The sequence below is a fragment of the Sylvia atricapilla genome, chromosome Z (genome assembly GCF_009819655.1).
Source record: "Sylvia atricapilla isolate bSylAtr1 chromosome Z, bSylAtr1.pri, whole genome shotgun sequence".
NCBI classification, from domain to species: domain Eukaryota; kingdom Metazoa; phylum Chordata; class Aves; order Passeriformes; family Sylviidae; genus Sylvia; species Sylvia atricapilla.
The window spans coordinates 66,552,209-66,574,953 of record NC_089174.1 but is presented as its reverse complement, the minus strand read 5'-3'; the positions used below and the strand labels follow the sequence as shown (position 1 = coordinate 66,574,953).

Here is a 22,745-nt window from a genome sequence, read left to right as displayed (position 1 = left end):
TTTTAGCCTACAAGGAGATGCGGCCAGAGAGTGTATACTTCACGATTTAGCAGAAGTCTAAAGTTACAAGTAGCATAGAGAAGATGAGCACTGTGATTTGCACAGCAGAAGAGAGAAATTAACGAGTTACCTGAAGGCAGACCCGACACACACCACACCCCCAAAGAAAATCAGGCGTTTGTTTTGGTTCTTCACGGATTTAGTTACTGCGAGGAGGTACTTCCGAACATCACGGACACCAACAGCTTACTCGGATTTCAACAGTCACCAGGCAAACTCATCAAGGGCAAACTCATCAGGGGTTAGACATTCCCTTGACTCCGGCGGTCCCAGAAACTGCTGGAAAGCAGGAGCCTGTGGGACAGGAGCGTCACTCCGCCTTGCTGCGCGAGTCTAGCCGAGGGCCGAATGCCGGCACCTCACAGAGGTTCTATCGAGCAGGAGCGGAGGGTCCCTACCGCCGGAGGAGAGGAAGGGGCGCGGTCCGTACCCAACGGCCCCCGCCCAGTACCTACAGCCCCCGCCCAGTACCTACAGCCCCCGCGGTCCCCGCCCGTACCTGCGGCGCCCCAGCGTCGCTACCCCACCCAGTACCTGCGGCCCCTGGCCCCGCTGTCCCGCAGTCCCGCGGTCACCACCCGTCGTCCCTACGGGCCCCGCTCGCTGCCGCCGGACCCGGGCGACGCCATCTTGTCTGGGCCCCGCCGGCGGGATGGCGTCACACCGTGACGTCACCCGCATCCGCCGGACCAATCAGGAGCGGAGGGTGGTGACGTCACCACAAGAGGAAGGGGGCGGGGCGAATGTGGAGCCACGCCTCTTCCCCGGAAGGGATCGGGGAGTGTCCGTGTGTCGTCTGTGTCCCTATCCTTGTTCCCGTCTCCGTCGTCTGCCTTTGCCCGCCGCTGACCCTGTCCCTGTCCCAGTCCCATCCCTGCCCCTGTTCCATCTCCTTACTAGCCATTGCCCGTGTTGCATCCCTGACCCTGCCCCTGTTCCATCGCTGACCCAGCGCCTGTCCCTTTCTCTGTCCTTGTCCCTGCCCGTGCCTGTTCCATCCCCGCCCCTGTCCTGTCCTCTTCCCTTGTCCCCTATCCCTTTGCCTGCCCCTGTCGCATTCCCGGTGCCGTCTCTGTCCCTGCCCCGTCTCTGTCGCTATCCCATTACCTGCTCCCGTCCCTGCTTCTCTCCCTGTGCTACCCGCGGTCTGTCTCCCGCTCTTGCCCTGCCCGGGAGCTCCTCCAGAGCCTCCTGCGCCTCTCCCAGTTGTGCATCGTGCCAGGGCTCCCCAAGGGGGCCCGTGAAGGTGAGTAAGATACAGAGAGGCCATTTCATCCCACACCCTTCAGCCCCTTCTCCCAGCGGCCATGGCCACCTCACCCTCCAGAGAGGCGCAGGGGACATTCCCGCTGCGTTTTCAGCCTTTTCAGCGGTCCTTGTTCCAAAATGGAGGAATTTTGTCCAAAATGGGCATGGTAATTGTGAATGTATGAGAGGATATGGAAAAGGGAGTTCTCATGTAATCATGGTAAATCATCACCAAAAACGGCCGAACTGGAATTACAACTTGTATTCTCAGAGGAAACTGGAAAGCCTGAGAGGTTCCTTTATAGTTTCTTTTTCAGTTTGCCTGCTTACACAGCACCCTTGTCTTTGGTGTACTGTAACACAGAGTAAAGGTCATAAAAACAATGTTGTATCAGAAAAATGTGTGCTGATTCCATATGACTTGAGGCATCATCAGATATCAGGCGGTCAGAAGCTGGCTTTTTCTTAAAGCCTGTCTGCAGTTCACACATTTTCTTTTTTTCCCTACTCTGCAATACCACTGGACTGCTGGGTCTGGATCACATGAAGCTTTGCTTCTGAAATCATAGAAAAAGACTGCACAAGCCATGTGGACATCAGAAAAAGCACTCATCCTTCCATATGGGTCTCAAAGGGGTGCAATGAAATGCAAATATACTGTTACCTCTTTAATCCCCCAGCAATAACTGATTTCCCAGGTGGAATGTGTGGGAAAATGACTGGGAGTAAAATCAGAGAAAACTGGGGAGTTACATTCGCATTCTAACAGAAGTTATAACAGTACAGAAAACAGACAGTGAAGCACAGTTGCGACTCCCTGGATCGGAAGCAGTCAGCATGCCCAACTTCCCACACACAATCAATGCTAAAGGGGACTGAAGGGACGGTGCAGCAGAGTGGGGACACCAGGGCCAGGCTCTGTTGAAATCCTGACAACAGAGTGAACACAGTGGCGCAGATAAACTGTATAGCAGCTAAAAACCAGAGGGAAAAAGGAGATGCCTTGCTGCTGAACCAGCTACTGTGTCAAGGTCACAAATGCTCACCTCCATCCCTAAGGCTATCTCAGATGTGACACTGACACTATCCACCTCCAAGGTACCACCACTCCCCACTTGACAGAATGTACGCCTAGAGTTACTGAAGCTAGCACAAAAATAGTATAAAAGCACGTTTTACATGGGGAGAAGTTAGGGAAGGTTACACTGTAACTCCTGGGATCAACTGATTGATCAGGCTGAACCTGTAAGAACTGTACTGTATGTATGGTGATTGTTTATCTTGATTGCTCTGAATGTATTTTTGCAGCCAGATACTAGCACTAGCAATATATGCACCTTAACATATCACAGTTTTCCACTGCATTAATAAAAGATTATTATTCTGTAAACTGTCTGTCAGGGTGTGAGTCCTTCAAGAGCATTAACAGTGGGTAAAATACTCGACTGTGGAGGCCTGGGTGAGGGTCCCTCTAATACTTTTGGTGTGCATTCCTGGATCTTTCTTGAGGTGCCAGGAGACCAGCCAGAGGTGTGCAAACCCTCAAAGGGTATTTTTTTGTTTCCATGTGACCCTGAATAAGTCAGTTGAGCCACCTTCTTACCCAGTGGACTGTTCAGTGAAGAATTGGACATTAGGAAGAATTTCTTCACAGTACGGATGATTAGACTTTGGGAATGAGCTGCTCAGAGAGGTGGAGGAGTCACCGTTCTGGAGATCTTTAGGGGAAGATTGGGCATGGCACTTAGTGCCATGGCCTGGTTGACAGTGTGGTGCTCACTCTTTAGTTGAACTGGGTGAGCTTAGAGGTCTTTTCCAACCTAATTGATTGTGTGATTCTGTTCCTGTAGTGGAACCCTGGCAGACTGGTGGGACACAAGTGTCTTGGCTTTCCTGTGGGTCTGGCAGTCGGATCAAACACGAAGGGTTTGGGAAAATCTCAGTTTCCCGTGAGGGATTCCCAAACGCCCACCTTGTACTGAGCACGTTCCGCCGCTAGGGGACACCCCACCCTGCCCGCGCCTGTTCCGCTGCCATGGCAACGACAGAGGGGGCGCGGCCAGTTTGCCGTGCAGTTGCTAGGCAACAGAGCACCAGGGCGAGGCGGAACCGTGGCCGTAAAGCTGCGACGACTGTCGTAAAAAGGAGGGGAAAAAAAAACACCTAAACCCCATGGTGTTGTAAAATGCCGTGAGGCGCGGCCGGCTGGGGGTGAGGGACAGAGCTCGGGCCCGGTCCCGCTCCATATGCCCCGAACCGCCCCGTCCTGCTCCATGTGGGGCTGCTCCTCGTCCACATCCTCCTCATCCTTCTACTATGGCTCGGAAAACAGTTAGCAGGAAGCGGAAAGCGGCGGCGGCTGCCGCCGCGGGGACCGGGGGTCTCCAGGGGGAGCAGGTAAGGGGGGAGGTGGGGGGCGGGTATTGGGAGAGAAGCGCTTATTCCCGGTGGTGGGAAGGGGTGGAAGCGCTAGTTCCGAGGCGGGGCGGGCATGCCAGTCCCCAAGAGGATGGGGGTGACCGTGTCCGGGAGTTCCGGAAAGGTGTCCTGGAGGGTCGTGGATCCTGGGGAGGAGCAGTCGCGGTCCCGGTAGTAGCCAGGGATGAGGAGCCCCCGGTCTCGGTGTTACCTGGAGAGGGACAGCCCCGGTCCTGGTGTCAAGCAAAGAGGGGCATCACCCAAGTCCCAGGGTCACCGGGGAGGAGGAGCCCCTGGTCCCAGGGTCGGTCCCCCCCTTTTTCCCCGCGGCCCGGGGCTCGCGGCGCCCCGTTGGGTGCGGCCGTTCGCCCGTCGCTGCCGTGTGGTGATGATGGCTGGGTGGCTCTGGCCCGGTCGGAGGAGACCGAGCGCCGCGGTCGGTATCGGGAAGCCACCTGGGTGTCACCCCTCCGCCTGCCAAACTGAGGGCGAGGGCTGTCGGCGCTGCCCCTCTCTCGTTGGTCCAAGCGCTCCGCTTCTTCCCCTGAGCATTTGGCGTACCAACGGTGCCGAACCGCCGCCGACTGTCGTTATATCATCGCCGTGTCACTCTTTTAGCAGATATTTATGTTTAATTTCACGCTGCTGAAGGCTCTATGAGCATTCCCAAGTTAATTGCCGTGCGCGGTGTTCCATGGGTGGTTTGAAAGGCTTCAGGGTTTTGCCGGGAATATCATAGAATTTGAAAGGGTCTTAAGGTTTGTTTTAGTTTGCTTTATCCAGTGTCCCACTTTATTATCCACAGTACGGGTGGGATCATTCGGTTCACAAAAGGAAAAGGCTCCCTCCGGTGAAAAGGTCTATCGTGTACTACGTGAAAGGGAGAGAGGTCCGGATGCAGAATGAGTCTAGCTACCACCGCTTGTTGCATGGATACGCAGCCCAGCAGCTCCCCAGCCTCCTGAAGGAAAGGGAATTTCACCTCGGAACACTCAATAAAGTGTTTGCCTCCCAGTGGCTAAACCACCGACAAGTCGTGTGCGGGACAAAATGCAACACGGTGAGTGTCATCTCTCACTGTTTCACCTTTCCTCTGTTAATTATTCCACCTCCACCCTCAAATTATGCTTATCGTAATCAAAGTGTGTGGACGACCAGGGAAAACATTAGGAACTAGGAGTGGAGTCAAAATCGAGCTCAGTTAACTTTGAATGAGAGCAATGCTTAAGCACAGTCTGTTTTCATCTGAAAATATGGCACTGCAAGCCCCAGGCAGCACCTTCCCGAAGCATCTGTGTGATCTCTACAGAGTGATTTACGCCTGCTTTCTGATGAAGAGCAACAGTAGCATTGGATCTTGCCTTTTGTCCTGCAGATGGGAAGCTAATGGACAGATATTAGTGTCTCTAATGGTGGCTGTCAGTGCTTGGCCGAACTTGCGAAAGTTCCTTGTTTCTGTTATGCTCAATCTTACAAAGTTTTGTTTTCCATATGGTTCTGTGCTGATGGCTTTTAAAAGTTGTTCTAAAGCTGTGGTTAAATTCCAGATTTTTCAGAGCAGCCAGAAATGTTCTGAGCTTAAAAAAAAAAAATTTCAGATCTTCAGTGTTACCCTTTGCTTATTGATTTCATAATTCTTCACTTTAAAACAGTCTCCAGTGTTCAAATAGCTTCTCTGGTTTATATATCTATAAATGCTTCTACAAAAATTAAAAGCTCCTCAGCTTCTTGAAGTGATGCTTTGAAATGTTTCAGGGGAATATTGAAGTGGTGTCCTGTGGAATTAGTAAATGGAGGAGATCATATTTCTTAGGTAATAGTCTCTCCACTTGGTAGCCCAAGTCTGTTGGCTGCATTGCAGTTTCATGCATGGAGTTGTAATTTAATTAGTGCAAAACCCTAAATTGCAGGTTAGTTGGTGCCACAGAAGGGAATCGAGGGTTATAAGGAATGAATGCATAGATGAAGCAGCTCTTAATTCTCAGAGCATATCAGTTGCTGCAATTGCTTCTTTTCCTCATCATCTTTCTGTGCCAAAGCCACACTCAGTGGTCTGACCAGCAAGGGACAGTGGGCTAGGTTTTTTCCGTTTCTAGTGATGGAACATTCTGAGATGTTCTGTCATTGTTCACAGTTGACCAAGAGGAGGATTTTATGCAGTTGCTCTTAAAAAGCAGGGCCTAACTGTATAAACAAAGCAATTTTCTAACAGCAATAAGCTCGAAGTAGAATCTCTCTGCCTACATTCTCCACGTATGTTCATCTCAGCCAGTCAGCAGCCAGCACTGGTTGTGACTGTAGAGCTGCCTATGGGAGACAAACTCCTACTGAAACACAAACTCCCAAAAGTCTTGCTTACTCTAGCAAGATGACTGCGTGTTTAATAGAGTTGCAACGATTTTGCTGTGTTCTGTAACTTTTGTAGCTCCAGCACATCTGCAGCAAAGATAAATGGGCAAGTGGGTTGTTAACCCACTTGCAGAAAATTCTTTGGGACCAAACAGTCATGGAGCTGAAAAGAAATTCAGCTCGGAAGAGTATTGTTGTTCCCTTTGCACAGGCCACAACCAAGGGTGTTTGTCCATAGCCAGACTTAGAGACGGACCTTTTCTGTCATTGAGCAAAATAGAGTGATTGCAAAAGAAGTCCCTGCAGCATTGTGAAAGGTCGTATATGAGTTATGACTGCTGTAATAGCTGTACTGTGTTTGCTTTACACTCATATTTGAACAAGTAAAGCGTGAAACTCTACACTGTAATTACGAGATTTTTCTCTCTCATCTCCTGAGCGAGTGAGCCATTAAAGAAAAATGTCTTTGCTGATTCTCATGTGGGATTCAAGTTGGGAGTAAATCGAAAACACCTTGGTTGACTTCAGCAAGGTTTGCTGCATTGGAGTTGCATTAATTAAAGTTAATGCAAGAGAAAAATATAAACTATAGCAGTTACTTTAATTAGGGCTTGGCTGTGGCACTGAGTGCTTTTAGCATTTAATTTATAAATTGCCTTTCACTGTGCAGTGCCAGGAAGATTCATTGTTCTTAATGACAAAACAAAAATATAATAGGAGGTTTGGGTTTAGTCACATGGCAGTACTAGTTACTATGAAAACACCGAAGAGAAGATGAACTTCTCTGTCAATTACTCTTTTTTGGTGAAGATTATAATTTGTTTAACTATGTGGAGTAATTTTTTATCCTTAAAACTAGTCCAGGGTGTGAAATAACTTTATTCTTCTTCAGTGGATCATGGCGCGCATAATTGAGCAGCTGAAAATATTTCAGATATTTGTGTTCTGTAGAGGTACGTGCTTTTTCTGGGCGATTTAGAATTATGGGAAATATTGCATGCATTCAAGCACCTAAATTTTCAAATGAAATCACCCAGACACTTCACCTGGGCTTTGCAGAGCCAGGTTTCCTGTTTGCAAGAATTTCCTAGATCTTGCATCCAATGGACGCCTTAATGTTTTTTCAATTAAAATGAATGAGCAGGGAACTTTCGAGGGGTGCAGACATTTAGGATGTGTTATGATAGGTATCTAAATTACCAAAGATTGATGCTGTGGAGATATATAGAAGAAATTGTAATCTGCAGTCTTCTGTTCAGGCTTCATAGAGAAACACGTAAGACTAGGTAGGAGACAAAATGGCAGACAAAAACATAGAGCAAGGCTCTTGTGTTTCAGGGTTTTTTTCCTCTTTACTATTTCAGGAAATTATGAAGAATTTCCTGAAGAATTACGTAGCATCTAGAAAGATGCTAAAATAAAGTAGCATCTAAAAAAAAGTTTAATAATTTTTCAGCTTCTTCTGCTCTGTCAGTTACGTGTATATGTTCAGGATATGATCTTTTTGTTAACTGAAAAGTTAAAGGTGAAAAACTATAAGAGCTGTAAGTAATTTCCTAAAGGCAAGCTAATTAATTTCCAGTTGCTTGAGAATATATTTGCTTGGAATCTAGTTAGTTTTTTTTTTTCTTTTCCCAGGCAGACCTGATATATGTATTTGTGTTTAAAAACTTCCTTTCTGAATGCTCTCTTTCTAAATGCTCTCTCCAGATTTCTCAGCAGCTTTTCCAAGGCATTCATGGGCTGGTTTCAGAATGCTGGCTAAAACCTTTTCTCTCTTCAGCAGATTGCTGTATTGCCTTGGCTGCCCTACTGTAAATCACCAGCTCTCATTTCCTGTTAGAGACTTTAAACTTGTTTCAAGAGTGCGTCTTGTACAATTGCAGCCCTGTCCTATAGTCCTGGGATTGTGGTGAGAGTACAATGGGAAGTTCCTTCTCTGTCTGTGAATGTGAGCTGTCTACAGGGAAAATGCTTTTCCCTTGCTTTGCAAGTTAATGTGTTTTCTGGCTCTGCATGTGTGAGGAAGCATTGAGATGACAGCTCATTTCTGGTCACACATAGGGAATGAGGAGTCTCCTCCAGTTTGTAGCTGTACTCAAAATCCAGCAAACAGTGACTGAAGCTTGATGTAAATAAACCTCTGATGCCGTAGGTGATATCTCCACTCACATGTCTTTCAGTGGCTCGTGACCAAATAGCCAGGTGTTGGTTTCTTCTCTCAAGAGTATTTGCTTTTCTGTCAACTGCATGTGACACTTGTGTCTGTCTGGTAGTTTCTATGCCAGGTATGATATGAGTAGGGATGCCCTTTAGCAGAGAACGTCTGTCACTTCCCATCCTGTGCCATCTGTCAGCATGTGTTAACTGTCTCCCAGCCCCCTGAAATTAAACAGGGAGGGCAAAATGCAAAGAAAAAATAATAAACGAGATTTTGGCACTGCACAAATAGAGTAACATCAAAGTTAAAAGAGACAAAGAAACACCACTAGCTGGTGGTGCTTCAGAGTTTCATGGAAAGGTGGAGTGCCTGAATTCATGGTCTTGTCTCTGGAAATGTGAATTCAAAGTCAACCAACTTGCTGGCTGCTTTTACCTCTCTTCACTTGTCAGGTGGTTTCTTTATATTGTGGATTGTTTTGCTTTGGACCCTTTCAAGAGGGATCTGTAAGGCCATTATGCAGTTGTTGCCTCTGCTGCATAACCTATGAGTAAGTGCTGTGCTAAGATTAGTGCATGTTAGTGTGGCTGATGTAGTTGCCATTCTCTGTGATGCTTGAAAAACTCATAGCAGTCAGATGAAGTCCCAGGTGACTGGAAAAGGGAAGCCACTGTACCTATTTTGAGAAATGGTAGAAAGAAGGACTCCAAGTACTACTGACCTGTCAGCCTCCCCTCTGTGCCTGGGAAGATCATGGGGTCTAGTTTCCTCCTAAAACTCTGCTAAAGCACATGGAGGTGAATTGAGGCAACCAGCGTGGCTTCACCAAGGGTAAGTCCTACCTGACAAACCAGAGGCTTTCTGTGGTACTGTGACTACAGGAGTGGACAAGGAAAGGGTTACAGATGTCATTACAGGGACTTTTGTAAAGCCTTTGACACGGTCCCCCACAACATCCTTCTGTCTAAATTGGAGGGAGATGGATTTGACGGATGGGCTGTTGGGTGGTGAGGCATTGGTTGGATAATCACATCCAGAGCATTGTGGTCAATGTCTCAGAGTCCCAGCGGACATCAGTGAGAAGTGGAGTGCATCATGGATCCATACTGGGACCGGTGTTCTTGGATATCTTCACTAATGGCACAGAGGGATTGAGTGCACTCTGAGCAAGTTTGACAACACATGCTGAGTGTTGCTTTGACACACCTGAACAATGGGATGCCATCCAGAGAGACCTGGACAAGCTTGAGGAGTGGGTCCACGGGAACATCATAAAGTTCAAGGCCGTGTGCACGGTGCTGCACCTGGGCAGGGACAACCCCCAGTATCAGCACAGGCTGGGCATGAACAGAGCCAGAGCAGCCCTGCCCACAAGGACTTGGGGGTGCTGGTGGGTGAGAGGCTGGACATGCCCTGGCCATGGCACTCACAGCCCAGAGAGCCAAACGTGTCCTGGGCTGCATCCAGAGCCCCGTGGGCAGCAGGGGAGGGAGGGGATTCTGCCCCTCTGCTCTGCTCTGGTGACATCCACCTGGAGCTCTGCATCCAGCTTTGGGGTCCAAGAACGGGAAGGACAGGGACCTGTGGGAATGAGTCCAAAGAGCAGCCTTCCAAGATGATTGAAAGGTTGGAGCACCTACAAGGAAAGGCTGAGAGTGTTTTGGTTGTTCAGCCTGGAGGAGAAAAGGTGCTGAGGAGACCTTATCATGTCCTTCCAGTACCTAAAGAGAACTATTAAAAAAGATGGAGACAGACAAATTGAACAGGGGTTGCAGTGACTGGAAAAGAGGTAATGGTTTTCAATTAGAAGAGGGCAGAGTGACACTAGATAAAAGGAAGATTCTTATGCTTTACCATCAGGGTAGTGGTAGACTGCTATGGGTTGCCCACACAGCTGATAAGTGCTCAATCCATGGAAACAGGCAAGGTTGGACAGAGCTCTGACCAACCTGGTCTAGCTGATGTCTCTGCTCACTGCTGGGTACTTGGACAAGACAACCTTTAAGGGTTCCTTGCAACCCAAACCGTTATATGCTTCTTTATTTTTATCTTCAGCAGAAAGCAGACATACAATGCCAGTTAGATAGTTTAAAGTGTCCACGTTTCTTTGGGGCTTGGCATATACCTAGTAAATCTCTACTGCTACAGAACAATGAATCTGCTGCCAAGTGTTTTACAAACAGAAAAGAAAGATATTTACAATCTGAATAAAAGTCAAGGCTGAGAACTTGGAAAAATCAATCACTGCTACTGAGGTGTGACCAGCAATAGTATTGATGTAATAACACAATGAACATTGTCTTATTTAGTTGTTTTGTTAGCAAAAAACATACTTGAAGAACAACAAGTAATAATTTTCCAACTTGGCTGCAGGTGAGATCTTTTTGTAACCAGCCTTAGCCTGTCTGGAGGTGTGCTGTTGCAGAAGTGGATGTTCCCACCTGCTCATTTTGGCTAGCCCTGAAGTGTGCGTGGCTGGGAGTCAGCTGGATCAACTCACTGTATTGTGTGCAGCCAGGTTTTCTTGTAGGGTTAGTTCACCAAGGCACATCCAGTTGACCCTGCAGCTACTGAAGCACTAGTTACTGTCACAAGGGTGATGAGATTGTCTAGCAGGATGGTGAGGAGGAGGCACGTAAATTCTCAAAAGATTGGCTTAATCCAGTTGTGAAACTTGAATGTGATTGATTCTCTCTTAGTGGCTATTTTTAGCAGGGCAGTGTACTTATGTTTGGTTTCTTTCAAAAGCTACTGTGAATGACAAGAATGTGCCTATGATTTCTTGAGAGCACTGTGTAAAGAGCTGGTGCACAGAGCACATTGTGACTTTTTGCATGAAGAATAAGCAGTCTCCTTCATGCATGTTTTCTGTGCCTTTTAGATCTTCATCCATCCTGCTTGTGTAATAAAAACAGGATGGCACCCTTTATTTTTGTTTTGATTGATTTGTACAATCAACTTAAAGATGGGGTAGGAGTGCCTGTTCTTCTGGTGTTTTTTTTGTGCAGGGACAGCAGTTGAAGACACAAAGAGTCTATCCTTCCTTGAAATTGACTTTCATAGACCTCTTTTTTAATCTTGCTGTTTAAAGTGAATGCTTTCAGTTGAAGATACGGGGGAATTTATCTTTATTGGACTGTTAGCTTTCTGAGTATTTCTTCCCTCTGACTTATTGTGTCTTGAAAGGCAGGTCGAAAAATGAAAAAACTTTTTGCTCTCAGTATCGCATATAAGAGTATGATGGGTTTTCCAGTTCATACTCTCATCCTCGGATACTCTGTTCCCTGCCACAGTCTTTATACTTTTGGCAAGCAGATTAATGAACTTCCCTCGTCAGTGAAGCAATAGAGTTAGTTTCTTGATTAACTTGATCATAAGCCGGTTGGACAGCTAAGAGGACAGCCATATAGTAATGCAGGGAAGCCATTTGCCAAAATAACTTCTAACCACTTCTGCAGGCCAAAATAAAAATAAGTGTACAGCTATCAATCTCTGCAAAAGTGCAAAGATCATGAAGTTTCACACCCATGTTAACTGTAGTACCTAACTGTGCTTTTTTGCCTTGATCCTTGAGTGATAGCACTGTTTCAAGCTGTACTTCTAAAATGCTTTAAAACAAGAGGGAAGATGGATTTCTCTCTTCCATGTCATCCAGCCTCTTTCCTTGTTAGAGCACAGTTGTCTGGTAGAGAGCATGGTAGTTGAGTCTGCTGTGTTACTTACAGGTGAAGTCTGGGCCTTGCATTCTGGCAGATGGCTGAAGCAATCTGGTAAAATCTGAAGCAATTTGGTAAATCTTGGACGTTAAGTTTTTTGGCATATTTAAGATTGACATGCATATATTTTACTAGAAGGAGGAACTGAATTTTGTGTGAAGCTTAAAATCAAGACACAAATTCATGCAGTTCAGTGTTTGGAGGCTGATGGGGTCCAGCGAAAACATTGTGGGCTGGGTTTTAGTTTTTATATAATGAGTAGCTGGGAAAATGTTCTTTTTTTCTGTTGTCTCAAACAGAAATATTACTGTGTGGTTCAGTTATCAGGACTTTGTAGACTTAATGTCTACACTGCTTTGAAGTGGTATTGGAATCTTGTGCACTCCTCTGGGTGCTTCTCTTGTTTCTTAACATTTCTCCCTTTTTGGCTTTAAAAGTGTCAATCGACTGTGGCTTTTCTTGGCTTCTGTGTGCTTGGATTTATAGGGATGATTCCTGCCAGAGGTACAGCTTTCAAGTGTCAGGTTTTGCTACCTGTGATGCCCCAGGTGATGTAAGAATCTCTGTGTGCAGGCAGTGGCTGCCTTTTTTACTCAAGGGAGGTGAAGGTTGTTTTTAAACTACTCAGTGGCCAAGTTCCTTACAAAGCAACTGTTCTGATCTTTACAGCCAAAACAACATAGCCAGTCCCTTATATGTGCAAAGTTTAAGTTCTTAAATTTTTTAGTCTGATTAGTTTAGAGCTTAGGTAAGGGTATTTTTCTATTTTTCTAAGCTTTTCTTAAGCAATGCAAGTGTATGACGAGGGTTTCATAGACTAGAGAATGCAAAGCGGTTTTAATTTCTGTTGACCATCACTTCCAAATGTGAATCTGTTACAGCTGAAGCACAATGCTTCTAAGTCCATGAACATTCTTAGGTGCAGATGTGTTTTCCTGATTAGTACTCCTGGTGTCAACATTAGCACCTGCAGCTGATACCTGCCGGCCTTCATCCTAAGTACTAAACTATTCATTTTGGTTAGGGTTTGGGTTTTTTCAATTATTGGGTGGAGGATATGGGAGGGAATTGGGCATTTCTGCTGGAAAGAAATACTAGGGGTGAAAGGGGATATCCACTCACATGGGAAGTACAAGGGAGGATGAGAGTAGAGAATATTACCCATCCTGATCCTTCAGTGCAGGTGTTAATTTTCAGGTTGTTAAAGCAGAGGAATTGCTGTGTGCATTGTGCTTTTACCAGCTGTCTCCAGCAGCGAAAGCTTTGTAAGGCTTGGGAAGAAGTGAGGAATGCCTGCCTCCTACTTAGCTACACCTCAGCTGTTGCCGTACACCACACGTGTGTGCAAAACAAAGAAGTAAACATAAAAATGCAGTCTCTGTAGGAGTCATCTGTGCAAGACTGCTGCCTACAATCAGTTGCAGGATGAAGGTGATGGATAATTCTAGACACAATACACAAATAGCAATGAGTGGATTTCAGCTTTCTCTGTGGAATGTGTGTAACATACCATACTTTGTCAGGTTTTGATAGGACATTAATATTCTGCCAGTTCAGTACATCAAGTACACTGTAAAATTATCTCAGCGTTATTTTTCTTATGCTTTTATTAAAGAACAGAGCTACATTGTGTAAGAGTTCACCAAAAGCAGTTTCCATGTATAACTTCTCTCTAAGAACCCCTAGATTTCTCTTCTGGTCTTCTAGAAATGCCTGCAAAGGATTCAGAACAATGTCCTTGAGGTGTGTGTTTTTAAAATTGTATTACAGGTTTTTGTTGTTACTGTTATCATGTTTAGTTCACTTCCAGAGGTTTTTAAACATTCTTGGTTATAGAAGGAACAGACTAAAGATGATGTAGAATTTAATTATAATCCTGGGCTATAAATTCTGATCACTTTCCTTAGTGCCAAGTCAGCTTCAAATCACCTTGTTTCCTTGCTTCACTCATGTTCCCTCACAGGAACTATTCTGTTAGATCTATTTGACTGTCAGTGCAGCTGCCCTCTGAGCACCATCTGTGAAATGACCCAGCCCATGAGCCTCCAAAATGAAAGGGCACTTTGGCAGGCAATGTAAACCTTTGTTCTGGTTTAAACTGTAACCTCATGGTTATATATGTGTGTATACATATACATAACGCTGGGCATAATATCTGTTTGAAGAGTTGTAAGAGTTGTAATAACTCTATTTTTTATATCAGAGTTTTCTGGCAAGGTGTCAATGACATATCGCTCTAGTTTCTTGTCTTTTTGAGGGATGAGGTATGCAGCTAAATAAAATATCTTTCTTTCAGATGTTTGCACTGGCAGTAAAGTATTTTGTTACTATTCTCTGTTTATCACCAGAAAATAAATTCCAGTTGCATAAAAGTCAAAACTTTATGGTAAGTGTGTTATCTGGGAGGTGGGAGAATCATGCTAGGCCCCATGGGGCTTAATGGCTCTTTTGAGGTGGGTTTTTTTCTCACTGTGGTAGGTAGAAATTGAAAAACAATGTTGTTTTGTCATGCTGAACAGGGAAGAGTTTTATATTCAAGGGCTTTTTTTTCAAGTAGGAAACCTCCCAGGACAGACTTCTCTCCTTTCCCTTCCATTACTGTGAAAATGAAAAGATTGAAATAAATCCACTGTAATTGTTACTTATCCTGTTTTAGGAAGGAATCTATGCATTTTTCAGCAATCCTTGAAGCATTTGTGGATTTCAACTCAAAAACAATGTCAGTTCAAAACAGGGAGGATATTTGACCATCTTGTTTTTCTTATCTGTTTGATGATGATATATATGTCTGGGTTTGTTTGTTTTTCCCAGTTATTTGTAGTAGATGTCCAGACTGGTCAAATTACCAAGATTCCTATCCTGAAGGATCGTGAACCCGGCATGGTGAACCAGCAGGGGTGTGGAATTCATGCCATTGAGATCAACCCCTCAAGGACCCTCCTGGCCACAGGTGGAGACAACCCCAACAGTCTTGCAATTTATCGTCTGCCTACACTTGATCCTGTCTGTGTGGGAGATGTAAGTGTGAGAGTATCTGGGGAAAGTTTCTTCTGTCACATAAAAAGTTACTACTTTAAAGTGTATTTGATCAGAGCAAGATTATTATTTAGGAGTCTTGTAAGAAAGTAAAGTTCTGAAAGCTTGAAAACGTTTCTGATGGAGTTGTCGTTTCTGTTGTGGTATCCTGAATATAACTGAGTGTTCAAACATGTGAGTGGATTTTCAGAGCTTTGAGTCAGATTTCTTCTTACCTTCATTCAGGTCTAGTTTAGTTTACTTTTCAGCACTGAAAGTGTAACAAAAGCCTAAGTATTAAAGTCTAATTCTGGTGATTACCTCTGAAATTATTTATAGTGAAAAAACTCTTTTGAGTTAAAAACAATGTTGCAAGTTGTTAAAATTTTCCCCTTTTCCCAGTGCAGCTTATGGATTTATTTTTCTAGAGGTGGAACTTGGCTTTGAAGATTAGCCCAAACCCAGTGGCTTGTGGCAGTTTGATACATTCTGATACTGGTTTTATTTCTGAAATGTCCTGAGGCTGTTTTTAAAACAGCCACTCATTAAAAAAAACAAGTTGGAGAATATAGTGGTGTCCTATGAGTGCTTCTCTCTCATTTCTCCTCTTTATTCAGGACTTCATGTAGACATTAACTGCAACAGCAGAGGTCAGGTCAAGAGTTTCTGCAGCAGCAGTAAAACAGTTGCAGCAAGACTTGACTGAAGCTTTACATGGCTTACTCTTCATTTATGTGACTTTTTTAGCTTTTAAAAGAAAAATAGAGTCTTAAGATATTTTCCCCCCCATAGGTTTTTCACACACTAAAGAAAAAAGTCTTGCATTAATCTGTAGGTCATGTATTGTAAACATAAATTTTGGTTACTTCATATAGTAGGATGTGTGTTTGAAGAAAAAAACCCTAAGAAGTAGATGTTTTACATAAAAATGCTGCATTCAGAATTGAAAACATGAGAATTCTGGAAAAAACAAAGAATTGAGATTAATTTTTCCTTGGCCAGAGGCCCGTTTTTCTAACACCTGGTTGCTCTTTATTAATTATACACTTCAAAACCAGAAAAGTTAAAATTACTACTAGACACTTAAACTGTTCCAGCTTGATGCTGGAGTCTTATCTGTATGTTTTTAATGTAGGTCTGTCCTTCTGAGCTTGTACTAAAAATCGAAGTGAAGAATACTTGGTCTGCTTTGAGACTGCTTTTGAGTGTAATGGCACAGAAAAATCTGTGTTTCTTCTTTTAGGATGGACACAAGGACTGGATATTTTCAATTGCATGGATCAGTGATACTATGGCTGTTTCTGGTAAAGTCATGTTTTCCCTCTTGAGGTTTTTTTGTTTGCTTGTTTTTTAAGCTTTCCTTCTCTTGGAATGTTATAGCGATGTACAGCATTTGGTATGTGTTAGGAAAGCACTTCTATCAGGGCATTTGAAACCACTTGGAACTACTTAGGCTATTTAAACTCTTCTTGGACTTAGTACAGTGCTTCATTTTCTATTGTTGTTGGGCCTTAGTCCAGATCTGATTTTTCTAGTATTAGAATATTACTGTGTTTCTAGTAAGTGGATGTTTGAACACAATTGGAAAGGATTCCACGTAAGAGGAGTAATTTCAAGAGGGGTGTTGGTTATTGGTTAATAATTCTGGAATACTTGAAATCACTGTTGGTGTCCTGAAGTCATGTGAAAGCGCAGTTAATGAGAACTCAGATGGTTTCATCAAGGTCTCAGTACAGTTGTGTGTGTGTATGTACATATGCTCTTAGACTATGGCAGTTATTCCAGAAGGCTGTGGTAGAGAAGCTCCATTAATGACTTTTTGGTAACTAGTTGGATAATCAGTGTAACTTCAAATAGAATTGCTTAGGTATAGGCAAAAATAGTAATATGTTGTTGCATTGATTTAGCAGTTTACTGCCTTTCTGTGCTGACAGGGTGTACTATTCTGTAGTCAGAGTTGTCAAACTGCAGGTGACAGTCTTATATAAAAGTCACATATTTGAATTGTTGGTTTAGTTTAGTATGACTTTTTTTCTGAACCCAAAAAGCTAATCCTGGAATTTCATTTCTGAATTTATTGTAAAACTTGATCCTTGCAAGTCTGTAACCAGATATGTACAGAAACTGTCCCCCATTCAAACTAGTAAGCTTGAAGAGAACAGAACTGATGATTACAGATGTCCAGGGGAAAGATAAGGACATGATAGAATGCACAGCATATGAGATTGAACTGCGTTGACTCAGTATTTTCTGAAGGTCAGGGGTGGATATGTGAGTAGAAATGTTTTCTGCTGCCATATTCTCTACTGTGGTGCTCATAGCAGGCAGGATGTAAGTTCAGTCTCCACACTTCAGACCAGGGAAAACTTGTGGAAAGCAGTTTGCAAGACTGGTTCCTAAACTGAATTCTTTAGAAGTCACTGATGACCCTAAGAGGGAAAAAAGACAACTAACTTCTGACATCGTTTTAATTTTACAGATTTCAATTACATCTGTATCTGAAAGTGTCAAAGAAATACTTGAACTTCAGACATTGAGAATATAATGTAGCAAGTATTTTTATGGCAAAAGCCCAAGATGAGATGAATAATTCCCAGGATGGCATGAGCTTAGGGTAGCAAATGATACTGTGCTTTGCTTCTGGGATAACCAGTTGGGCAACATACATGGATTTTTCCCCTGCCTGGGCTTCAGGGGGACAGCTTCCTCCAAAAGTATGTCAAGATGTTTACAAATTTTACTGCTGAGTATTCAGCCTCTGTAACAAACAAGATTAGGTGCAATTAAAACCAATGCCATGTAATGGAGTGGCAGGATGTTGCACTGATTGATGCAGGTGCCGTCAGGGTGCTCCTTCTTGTATTCTTCTCTAGTAGGCGATAGTGGGACATGTCTAAATTCATCTGTGAGGGGACAAAAACACCTCTGCTCTGCTGGACCATTCCTAGTGCAACAAGACATTTTACTTTACTGTCTTTCCAGCTTCTCCCCTATGAGATAGCAAAGCTGATAAATTTAATAACCTCATATATATATATATATATATATATATATATATATATATATATAGTTTTTCTCTGGCATCTTCATTATGAATTTCATTTGACAGAATTTTTTTACTTTATGTAGAGAAGAAATTGAGGTACCTGTCAAATCTGTCAGAGCTGACTTAGATGGAAGTGAGTTGCCTGAACACCAAAAAGGGACCTATATAAGGTCTTGGATTAAGCCTGTGTTGATCAGTGAACCAGGGGCATTCAGCTTTCTTCATCCAATGTTCTGAATATTAGTGATTCATATTTTGGATTAATGTCTTCAAATTCAGTAGAAAAATAAAATTAGTTCTTGTTTGTGTAACCTAATTTACAGTCTTTAAGAAAGAAGTGGCAAAGGATTTAGCAAAATAATTTTACTGATAGGTTTCATCCAAAGTGGTAGAATTGTGATTTGAAATAGATGTTTCTGTTCAGCTCATGAATGACTGCTGTACTCAGCCATTAGCATATAGATGTCAAGTAAATCGAAATTGGCATAAACCCAGCTGAGGTTTTCATGGATATTTTTTGTATTGGTTTAACAGACTGTTTTACCAGGCAGGCTCAGGCTGAACCTATACTGTTCAGTTGCTTCTGAGTTCAGTCTGCATATGAGATGATGGTAATTGTTGCACAGGGTTGTGGGGTTTGATGCATCCTAATGAGTTTGAAAACATATTATATGGTCTAGCTGCTTGGAAACTGTATGGACAGTTGACAGTGAGTTCATAATATTCTAAACTCTACAGCTTAGTAAAATCATCCTTTTGTTAATAGTAATATGTGGGAACTAACAGTCTGTTCTGTTAGATTAGACTAAGACTATCCTTTTTTTCAGACCCTATTGATTAATCCTGTTTTTTTGAAAAGAGGAGTTCTGTATATGTGGAATGGACTGTTCATGTATGGACTATTTGACCAGGTTCCCGGGATGGTTCAATGGGTCTCTGGGAAGTCACAGAGGATGTGCTATCCAAAAGTGATGCCAGGCATAATCTCTCTCAAGTTCCTGTCTATGCCCACATAACACACAGTGCTCTGAAGGATATCCCCAAGGAGAACACCAATCCTGACAATTGCAAAGTCCGAGCATTGGCTTTCAACAATAAGAACAAGGTCAGTAAGATAAACAAGACAGTTGAGAAGTCCTAAACCTATCCTTGTGTATTAGAAAAACTAAAAAGTAATCTAAATAGAATATACCAGAGAAGCAAGCGAATATGTTTTTCTCTGATTCTTTTGTGTCCTTGTCTGGTGAGGCGATGATTTTAATCTGCTGTGTCTGCTTCTGCCCCAAGTGAATGGAGGAGTCCAGAAGAAAAAAATAAACAACATTTTAGACGGCACAGTTTTTGTGGGTTTGATTTTAAATTTGCATCCTAAGTAGGGGAGTAAAGAAATATTTACAAGAAGCAAATAAAGAACCCAAAATATCTATTGCAGCTTGAATCCCATTGTTGAAGGGAATTTCTTTTTTCACTTTCCTGTGCCCTCTGTGAAGACCAGCTAACATTTAACAGTTTCTGTTTTCATGGCTGAATCCTTTCTGGATTGCTCAGCAAATAAGGTGACTGATTCACAGGGAAGGCACTAGTGCTTGCTTTGGGGTTACTTTGTTGGTATTTCACAAAGAGCAAATATCAATCTTCCCTATACTCATCTCCTGTTATTACTAGTGGGTGTAGCAATTTATCCTTCACACTTTTTTTTCGCCCTCTGCCCTCAAAGAACAGAAAAGGTCTGAAGCAAAGATGGGTGTGCTGTCAGAAGCACTGTGCTCCTGTAGGCTTTATTTTTTACAATAGCTGTTAGTTACTCTTCCGTGATGGAAACTTCATGTGACTTTTTCAGTAGAGTAGTGCCTGAAACTTAATTCAAGATTAGCATCAGTGTGGGACCTGCTGAAGAGAATTGCCAAGTCTACATTGTACAGTCTCATAATTCATTATTTGATTGCCTAGCAAGATTTATGGTTTTGAAAGGTTTTGTTATTTAATCTTTTGTTAGTTTAGATTCTACTTGACGCCTGAAGTACTACATGGCATTCTGTGAAGATCAGTATAAAATGAAAATTATCTTGATAGAGCCTTTACAGGATTATGGATGAGTTCAATCCAGACTGTGCAGCCTGCCTAGAATAGAAATGTGAGTTTGCAAGGATTTCTATAATACAGAAATTAACTCTGTTCTTTTTATTTTCCTTCTAATAGGAGCTGGGAGCTGTGTCCCTGGATGGGTATTTTCATCTTTGGAAAGCAGAGCACACACTATCAAAGGTGCTTTTCTGTTTATAGGAGTTAAACTTCAAAAACTGCTAGCAGTTAAGGCTGTTCACTATTCTTCATTTCCTTCAAATATTTGAAGAGCAGCACTGTTTGTAAAATACTTAGAAGTCCTATGTAAAATGAAGTGTCCTAAAATTTGGAGTTTGAAGAGGAGAGAAGCTCCTCACTCTCCTTAATTTAGCAGGCAGGAAGCTTTCTTAACTTTCTGCTGGTTTTGAGTTAGCTGAAGTGAACCATTGCATGGAGTACAGTGAGTGGGTACCCAATCAGTAGAATTCATAAAGGAAATTGCACTTATTTAATTGTAGTGGCAAATCACGCCCAGACTTACCTATGCTAGTGAATGTGATAGGCTTTTTCAGCTGACAACTGGTATTGTTGTGCACCTGCTAAAGAAAAAGGAGCAACTTAGATATAAAAAAATTTATGTCCGTTTTTCTTGGCTTTGGCCTTTATTGTCTCAGTTTGCTTCAGATAAGGCACCCCATTGCTTTCAGATTTTTTTCCTTCTGGGTCTTGTTTTTCACATGCGTTTTGTGTTTTATTCCCCTGCAACTTCCTAGAACATAGCTTACAAAACTGTTCTGTTAACGCTTTAGTCTTTTCCTGTAACGAGTTGATTTTTATTTTTTCTGTTTCCAGTTACTTTCCACAAAGTTGCCATACTGCAGGGAGAACGTGTGTTTGGCTTATGGTCAGGAGTGGTCAGTGTATGCAGTAGGATCACAGGCACATGTTTCCTTTCTGGATCCAAGGCAGCCTTCTCACAATGTTAAATCCGTCTGTTCCAAAGAACGAGGCAGTGGTAAGAAACCTGTCAAAGGTGCTTCAAACGGTTTGCTTGCAGAATGAGCTGTTAAAACTGTAGTAAATCAAGCTTCTAATGAACATGAAGGGCTTTTCTAGTGATCAGCTAAATAATTAACAGTGTGTAGATAGGTTTTGTTTTGTGACAGTATACCTGGAGCAACCAACAAACCGAATGTGACCAGCTCTGAAATCCAGTGAAGGACAACATCACTGCCTTTAGAAGCAACTCAATTGTAAACCATCCAAATATTACTGAACTTTCAAAAGTGTGCATTTTACTGCTGTATATTTTTTACTGGGTCTTATTTTTTTTATCATTTCAAAGCAAATGTAGTCTTTTTACCACTCTTCATACTGTTCTTGCATTCTTCTCTATGAATTAGAAAAAAGACATGGCTGCTCTTATTGGGAGTCTGTGCTGTAAGGCAAAGCTTGCTTTGTAATTTTAAAGCCATCACTGAGACTCCTGATTTTCTATGTGATTTGATTGCTATTTCCTTTTCTCATATGGATGCAGTATGTCCAGCTGAACCTTACACCAGGGCTTACACCTGACTGCTTGCAGAGTGCATGGTTCCATAAAGTTCTCTTCGTATCCTTTACTATCAGGCATGAAAAGGCACATCAGTGCCATATTAATCCCAGACCAATAAGTTGCAGTCCTTACTCAGCTTTTCTCTGTGCTTCCATCTCTTCATCAGGCAGGTTGTCAGAGGAAGACATGTCGGCAAAGATTCGGAAACTTTTATTTATGCAGTTACTGGGCAGTGGTGTCTAAATCAGTGTCAGGGTCTGCTGCTCTCAGATATGGGAAAAATATCTATAAAGTCAGGAGAAGTCACCTGAATGTCTTAACAGCAAGACCACTTGTCCTCACTTGCTGTCAGTGAGAATTCTGTCCAGGTCCTGACTCAGACACTGCAGTGTGATGCCCAGTGGTGGCTGGTGGTTGAAACCTTCTGCCTCAAGTATGTGATCTTCCATATTGGGGGATAATGTGCATAGAGAATACCTTGAAGGGTTTCTTCAGTTAATGTCTGGAGAAGGCCTTTGTTCAGGGCTGTTTTCTCTTCTGCAGAGTAGGTGCATCTTTGTATTTGGTGTGGTGGTGGAGGCACGCAAATAACAGTAATTCCCAAGGCAAGTAATTCCCATACTGAGTGTGTCCACTTTCTCCCTTGGACTTGGAGTGGTGTAGCATCTCTAGAAAACAGCATCTTTATTGATCTGTGGACTAAAACCTGATTTCAAGTGCTTTGCAGTGGTACTTGAATGTGTTTTAAGTTTCTAAGTACACCTCCTAAATTTGCTAAGTCCACGTTAACTTGAATTCACTCGTGTTGTACACAGAAGCAGGTCAGAGAAAGGTGGTGGCTCAGTAAGGCTGGAGCTGGGGCTGACTTTCCTCTGCTGTATCTCTGTTTACACAGGAAGGCAGTGAATGCTTTTTAGTACATCTTTTAAGTGTTGCTTTTCTTAACAGCTGTACAGGGAAATGTATGCCTTGGACAGTAGTTCTTGATCCACAGAAGCAACTGCTTTCTGCATGACTGGCCTGCAGAGCCATGTTGTGTGCCCTTCTCTTCATGTCCTGAAGGCAGCAGACAGAGGTTGTATGGCATAGAATGTGTGACTTCTTGTGTAGGAC

The 22,745-nt window shown here is 43.1% G+C and overlaps 2 protein-coding genes across 9 annotated transcripts in view; one reads left to right on the top strand and one right to left on the bottom strand.

Annotated features, from left to right (window-relative positions):
- The window catches only part of UBAP1 (ubiquitin associated protein 1), a 34,542-nt gene extending 33,804 nt beyond the window's left edge, over nt 1-738 (bottom strand). Inside the window, exons 1-2 of one of the 7 annotated variants that reach the window (XM_066339712.1) lie at nt 595-738; nt 131-354 (exon numbers count right to left, since the gene is read on the bottom strand). The gene's annotated coding sequence lies outside the window, so the exon portion shown is untranslated. Of the gene's footprint in view, nt 1-130; nt 455-594 lie in introns of all 7 variants that reach the window. The other 6 variants (XM_066339711.1, XM_066339704.1, XM_066339705.1 and 3 more) reach the window with 6 other exon arrangements.
- A 110-nt stretch (nt 739-848) lies between these two features.
- The window catches only part of DCAF12 (DDB1 and CUL4 associated factor 12), a 34,974-nt gene continuing 13,077 nt past the window's right edge, over nt 849-22,745 (top strand). Inside the window, exons 1-7 of one of the 2 annotated variants that reach the window (XM_066339713.1) lie at nt 849-1,475; nt 4,532-4,786; nt 14,764-14,970; nt 16,211-16,271; nt 18,925-19,118; nt 20,213-20,278; nt 20,930-21,092. In XM_066339713.1, the coding sequence (XP_066195810.1) occupies nt 1,368-1,475; nt 4,532-4,786; nt 14,764-14,970; nt 16,211-16,271; nt 18,925-19,118; nt 20,213-20,278; nt 20,930-21,092 (1,054 nt within the window). In that variant the 5' untranslated portion in view covers nt 849-1,367. Of the gene's footprint in view, nt 1,476-3,493; nt 3,706-4,531; nt 4,787-14,763; nt 14,971-16,210; nt 16,272-18,924; nt 19,119-20,212; nt 20,279-20,929; nt 21,093-22,745 lie in introns of those variants that run through there. The other variant, XM_066339714.1, reaches the window with a different exon arrangement.